The sequence below is a fragment of the Etheostoma cragini genome, chromosome 5 (genome assembly GCF_013103735.1).
Source record: "Etheostoma cragini isolate CJK2018 chromosome 5, CSU_Ecrag_1.0, whole genome shotgun sequence".
NCBI classification, from domain to species: domain Eukaryota; kingdom Metazoa; phylum Chordata; class Actinopteri; order Perciformes; family Percidae; genus Etheostoma; species Etheostoma cragini.
In genome coordinates this window covers 16,689,146-16,695,807 of record NC_048411.1, presented here as the reverse complement: position 1 = coordinate 16,695,807, position 6,662 = coordinate 16,689,146, and the positions used below count along the sequence as shown (strand labels likewise).

Genomic DNA, 6,662 nt, shown 5'->3' with positions numbered 1-6,662 from the left:
TGAAGGCTGAAAACAGAAAGAAGCAGCTGTTTGTAGAGTTTAGAGGAAAAGAGGATGCTGAATGCTGGTTTACTACTGATCACTGAGAGGTTGCTCAACACACGCACACACACACTAATTGAAAGTAAGTACGAAGGAACAAAGGTAGAAGAAGAAGACAAGGAGATGGCAGACATGTGATGTTTGTAACTAAACTTTGAGTCTCAGAGGGGTTCACTGAAATAAATCTTTGTCTGGTAGGTTTCATCGACGTTATGTGAAACCTATTTAAACTGTAAACTCAAGTTTGAGAACTGATCCCAAAGTGGTTTCTGTGTGACTGGGACTGTGTGGGTGATACTTCTCCAGTAACATGAGGCTGTGATTACACCTTTTGAACTGTGATGTAATACACTTTAATTTTTAATTGTGTTACCTGCATTTGTCTTAATCATATAGCCCAGATTTAGTAAAAAAAAAAATGTCAGCCTGCAAAAAAACTACACTGTACAGTAAACTGTACAATTCACAATGTGTAAATGTGCCTCTGTTTGGTAGCTGATGAAAAAATCTATAGTGTACTGTATAGCGTTGAAGATGATGTCACGGCAGTATTACTTGGTACCGCTATAACAATCATCTCAGAATCCCACCTACTATCTGCAGTGGAAAACAAAATTGAAAAGTCTGTTACAAGATTTGGTACAAAAACTGAGTTGAGGCCGTTCAGTCTACCTTTGCAAAAGTTCTTCTTCTGTATACTCTGGTTCATGGCCGTGTGAACATATTTTGATTTGGGGGTGCTGAAATTTGAAAAACAAATTTCTGAAGGTCAGAAAAGAGTTGCTGGGTTTTCTGACTCAGGTCTATTAGTCTTTTTAGCCAGTTACTGATTTGTGAAGAAATCCAGAATGCACTTTTGGCAAGCTAACTTCTGTACTGTTGACCTGCCGGGAAGGTTTCCACATTTTGATCAAATTATGTGTTTACCAAGCACATTTTTATATCTAATTCCATTTAATTGTAATGAAATGGAGTAGGTTAATATCAATAGTTGATTAATTAAAATAAATGTTTGTAATTTTTTATTATGTTGCACGGCACCCTTCGCAGCACCCTCCGCACCCCTAGTTCCAGCGACCATGCTCTGGTTCATTAATGAATCCTCTTGTCTGTACAATGAACGGCATTTGAGGTCACAGTTGCTCATTTTGTTTTCTTTCCATTTATTTGTTGTTCCATCCATAAATGGCTGAAAGTTTGACCCAAACAGCAGATGTGCGGTGTTATACAGTGTGCAGCACAGTCGCACTTACAGTATGACTAGGAATCTAGAAGTTGAGAAAATGTGGTGCCAAAGGAAGTGGTCCTTTTTTTTTAAGATAGCTAAAATAAGCTAAGCTGCTGCAGCTGTCCGGTACCTCTGCCTCCCTCTCTCACCTGGGGGTCTGCAGACCCTCATCTACTTTAGGTACTTAAGTACCTCATTAGTACCGCAATGCCAGAACTTCATCCACAGAGCTGGAAGGAAGGTCTGGCCTTTCCACACAGCATTCTGGGATGGAAGAAAATCGTGCTCCCTTTTTTCAGGCATTTTTTTAAACCAATAACAATCCTCTTGAACGGCGCATCTGCAAAATAGCTTTGGGAAGGCACTTGTACGTTCAAAAGTTGTTTTAGTCATGCAACAGAAAACATTCCAAAAAGTTAGGACATATAGTCCAGCTAGCTGTTTGGATTTACCCTGCAGAGATCTGAAGAGCAGTTAACCATAGTCATCATAAATCAACAAGAGTTTAAAATGCCAACACAAAGAAAGCATAAGGTAACGGACATCCCTCAGAAATGAGGGACACCAGGCGGAATTTCCAGAACAATCTAGGAATTGAAACATCGTCTAGACTAGTACCTCATAAAACCCCACTACAAAAGATGTACACTATCCCTTCAAAACCACCTAAATGAACCCCTGACCCTAACTCACACACACTAACTCTTGGATTGTCACAGGTTTCCCCTTTTAGTTGGATTTCTTTTTTTATGGATATTTGAACAGAGGCCAGACGTTCAATCAGACAGATAAATGCAGTTGTGTTGTTGTTGTTGTTGTTGTGTGAGTGTTGTCGACAGCAGCTTCACTGTCTTTAATTCTCCTAAACTGATCAGATAGCAGATCTCAGTGTCCTGATGAACGCCGACAGGAAACAGGACGTGATGCTAATGAGGAGCAGCAGAGAGGACGAGCCCGAGTGAAAATAACACGTGTGATGTGACAGCAGCACGTCTGTTTGATCAGTGGATCCCATGGGAGACACGCCAACACGCTGCTCAGCCTGCTGGGAATTGTAGTACGACACAGCAGCGACCAGAGCGCTAATTACTGTCATCACAGCAGCAGATCAGAGACAGAGACAGTCACAGAGCGAGAGAAAGGGAGACAGTCACAGAGACAGATCTGATCAGCAATATCTTACTGAGTGATTAAATTGTAAACAGCTCTGTCCAATCTAAGTCTAAAGGTTTATCAGAAACAATATATAGTCACAGAGGCATCATTCTATCTAACATGTCTACCATCAGCAGTCTAGGCAGACTAAGTCATCCAGCAGGAATGTGTACTTGCACATATTTGATCGGCCAGTGCCTCTGGTTAACACACTGGATAATTTTAATTTGTGTTGATGCAAAAGTTACGTTAAAATTCAGTGTATTTTCTTGATTTGGGCATTTGAAGCCTATTGGATGGCAACAAATGACACGGTCAACATCTTATTCCAAGCCTGAGAGTTTCCCAGCAGCCTCTGAGTCAGGACCAACACAGAAGTCTGATTGAGAGGAAGTCTAGAAAAGCACTGTCTGAACGCAATCTCACCCTGTTGAAGCAGTCAATCTCATTCAGTCTCTGTTGGATCAGTTGGACCAGCAGCTCAGTAGGAAGCTCCTGAATACACACACACACACACGGTGTTAGTAAAGTCTGTCAGTGGTTAACACAGAAAAAAAGACTAAAATGTACAAGGCTGAAGAATAAAGGTTTAATTGATGAAATTTCTCTCTTTTTAAGTAAAAGTATGTATGTGCCAAACACTTAGTTAAAGTACTTAAAGTAAAAGTATTGATTGTGCAGTAAAATGTTACCTGTCAGTGTTTTACTATTACATCTTGGATCATCATACGTTTTTATTGTCGTCCTGTGAGAACCATGCATCTCTAAAATTTGATGATACATTTTCTAGCTAATCCAAGAGGCTTTTTTAAAGAGTTTATTTAGCTTAAAGGTAGGAGAATTTAACAGATAAGCAACACTTCATCCTTCAGTTCATCACAAACATTCAAAATCAACCCATCTGGAGAAACACGGTTTTCACTGGACAGAGGGGGGTGGAAAACTGTAATACTATAATACTCAAGTAAAGTACAAGTACCCCAAATGTGTATATATAAGTACAGTACTTAAAAATGCACTTAGTAAATTCACTTTGTTGCATTCCGTCACTGTTTGTAGTTCATTCTGGTGGGAAGCACAGTATTGCAGAAGTGACTCCTACTGGTTGCCTGAGGCTCCTGTACGTACACTAAATACAAATGTAATGTAATGTAAGCATGAGAAGGTCTGGAGGTCCACAGAAGGAGATTAAAACCCGGATTTATCTGCCTATGATCAGCTTTTTTAGGTGTCAACATAACATCACAGCCTGACAGCAGTGTGTTATGTCTGGAGCTTAAAGGTGAGTTCATCACACTCTGATGTGTGTATGTGTGTGTGTGTGTGTGTGTGTGTGTGTGTGTGTGTGTGCGTGTTTTTGTGCATGTGTATGTGTGTGCGTACCTGCTCTTTGAGTGTGTATTGGTGTGCCTGTACACTCAGCTCTGATTGGCCCTCTAGTAAACTGTCTGTGGTCACTTGGACAGCTCTCAGCTCAGCACTCAGCTTTTTGGCCTAAAGGATGACAACAACCACAGAAGAAGAAGTGATGACATGAACCATGTCCTAAGTTTGTTGTTCACTCATTCACAGATTCCCTCAGTAGTTTACTCTTAACTCTTCCTGATGCAAAGCTTTACTTCTGACGTTGGAGGACAAAGAGGCTGGATGGTAAACTCTCACCGAGTGAGTTCTGAGCTCAGTCTGCACACTGTCAGACTGAGCTAACTCTTTTAATTAGTCTGATAGTTTGGATTCTTCCTCATTGGTGCAGCTTACACTGAGACATATAATGTAAAACGCACACGATCATCCAGCAGAGAAAACTGACTGATACAACTCACCACTGTGTGCTTCCCAACAGCAGGAGGACCGAGCAGCAGGACCCTGGGAACTGATAGACAGGCGAAAAGAGAGACAGACAGACAGACATACACACAGCGACAGACATATATACAGACAGTGTGGTTCTGTGTCTACAGACATCTTGATAACAGCAAACTTAACTCAGGACAGACAGGGAGTAGAGTGACAGCTCCATCTAGAGGCCGCAGAAATGTTTGATTTGTCTCTCATCCGTTTTTTGTATAAACATGGACAGAGCTTTTAACATTTAAAGGGACATTTGAACTCATCACCTAGAGACAAAACAGTATCAGGCAGGAGTCTGAGTCCTTAATACGGATAATGTCCCCACAGATAGGAACTACTGTTTCTCTCCAACAGCTGGATGTGAGGTGTGTTGACTTACTGTCCACGCTGCTTCTCCTCAGCAGACTGATCAGGTAACTGATCGGATCTTCAGGCCGATCAATTACCAGACTGGACAGCATGCTCTGAAACACACACACACACACACACACACACACACACACACACACACACACAGTGTAGTCTGATGTGTTTAACAAGCTAAAACCTGCAGAACAGTCCTTTCATACCTGCTCCAGGTGGAAGATGTTGTGTTTGTCAGCGTAGACGGACATCTGGGGAGGAATCCTCAGGGGTTTCACAGTCTCATCCATCAGGTTGAGAAGGAGGAAGATGGATGAATGAGGATGGCAGACACTGATGCTTTAATTTCCTGAAGACCATGAACACAATGGCTTTCTTTAGAAACTGCAGCACTACACTAAAGTTGAAGTTTCAAAACTTCAACTTGATGGTATCTCTGCAACAAACACTTCTTCTCTACTAACGTAACATATCATCATTCTCTAACGAACGTTACATCTAATCATTCAAATTAACTGCACCTTCATAACAGCTGCAAAAATAAAGTGATCAAACAACGCAATTATACTTACATTCATATTATTTTGCATGAGTATTTTTACTTTTGTTACTTTAAGTACATTTAGATGAAGATACTTCTACATGTAAGAGAGTGGCTAGGCCTACCGCATTTCTACCATAGCTAGCTACACTGTGAGACAGAAAGAGAGAGAAACGGAGCGTTATTAGCGTGTCTCTGTTGATTATGGACAAAGAGAAAATCGTAGAAACAAACGTTTAATGTAAAAAATTATTATTACATCGGTAGAAAACTCCTGTAGTTGTAGAACAAAAACAAAAAACCTTCTTACCTGCTGTTTATTGAGGTGGTTGCTAAGAAGCGTTTGCTTGTTGTTAGGGAAGAACGTCATCAGCGCGCGTGCGGGACTGTCTATGGACGGAACCATAGACATATAATAGAAATAAATAGACAATTAAAGAAACAAAGCCTGCAGCCTTCACATCTGACTGCAGCAACCAAAGGATGTTGGGATGTAGACCTTAAACAGCTAATTAGCTGTAATGTGCTAATTAAAGTTGTCATAGAAGAGAAATTTAACACACACAAACACACACACACACACACACACACACACATTCTACATGAGTTTCAGTAATGAACAAAACAATACTTAAATACCCTGTAACTAATGACATTCTCTCTTTTGACTTAAGTGCATTTGCGGTACTTGTAGGCATACTTTCCATTTACAGCTACTTTCTTCTACTCCACTACATCAAAAAGGGAAATTATGTAAGTGTCACTGCACTACCTATATCTGATGTCTTAGATTGCAAGTTCTTTTTCAGATTATCATTTTACATAAAAAAACGAAAGGTTATGAAATTGTTAGAAATTAAACTGGTGGTTTTCCCAATCTAATAAATGTTTATAGCAGATCCACACAAAAAAAATGTATCCTCTGTTTCATTTCATGTTTTATTTCAATAACTTCAAATGATCAATTTGCAATTGTTATCATAGCAAAAATGAGAGAAAAGTCCAGAAAGTGAAAACAAATGTGTAACACAGTATCAGAACTTAGTTTCTTCTTCTTCTCTCCCATTAATCATCTGGTGACCCCTTGAAGGGGGCCAAAGCCTAGGTTGGAAACCACTGGACTAAACTATCAAACTGTAAATAAAGTAGTTAAAGGTAGCTCCAAAACAGCTCCAAGAATAACATGGTGCTGTAACATTGATGCCCTCACATAGAATCAGATAGCAGTCACTGACAGAAAAACATTGTACTGCACTACGTGTACTTTTACTGCACTACATTTAAGTTTACTGCATTAAGCTGAGAATAATTCTGTACTTTAACTACATGAGGCTGATGATACTTCAATTGTACAGCTGTTACTTTGTTTACAAGCTGAGTACAGCTCAGTACTCTCATACTTTTACTGCTGATACTTTAACTACATGAATCTGACTATAGTTCTACACTGTGACAACAGTGTCAGTTAATGTCAGTTTTAGA

General features: G+C 39.9%; 1 protein-coding gene across 1 annotated transcript in view; it reads right to left on the bottom strand.

The window, feature by feature from the left end:
- The window catches only part of ak8 (adenylate kinase 8), a 13,806-nt gene extending 8,241 nt beyond the window's left edge, over positions 1–5,565 (bottom strand). Inside the window, exons 1-6 of the mRNA XM_034872262.1 lie at positions 5,491–5,565; positions 4,846–4,988; positions 4,656–4,740; positions 4,249–4,298; positions 3,809–3,919; positions 2,797–2,920 (exon numbers count right to left, since the gene is read on the bottom strand). Of these exons, the coding sequence (XP_034728153.1) occupies positions 2,797–2,920; positions 3,809–3,919; positions 4,249–4,298; positions 4,656–4,740; positions 4,846–4,929 (454 nt within the window). The 5' untranslated portion in view covers positions 4,930–4,988; positions 5,491–5,565. The remainder of the gene's footprint in view (positions 1–2,796; positions 2,921–3,808; positions 3,920–4,248; positions 4,299–4,655; positions 4,741–4,845; positions 4,989–5,490) is intronic.
- Between the last annotated feature and the right edge of the window lie 1,097 nt (positions 5,566–6,662).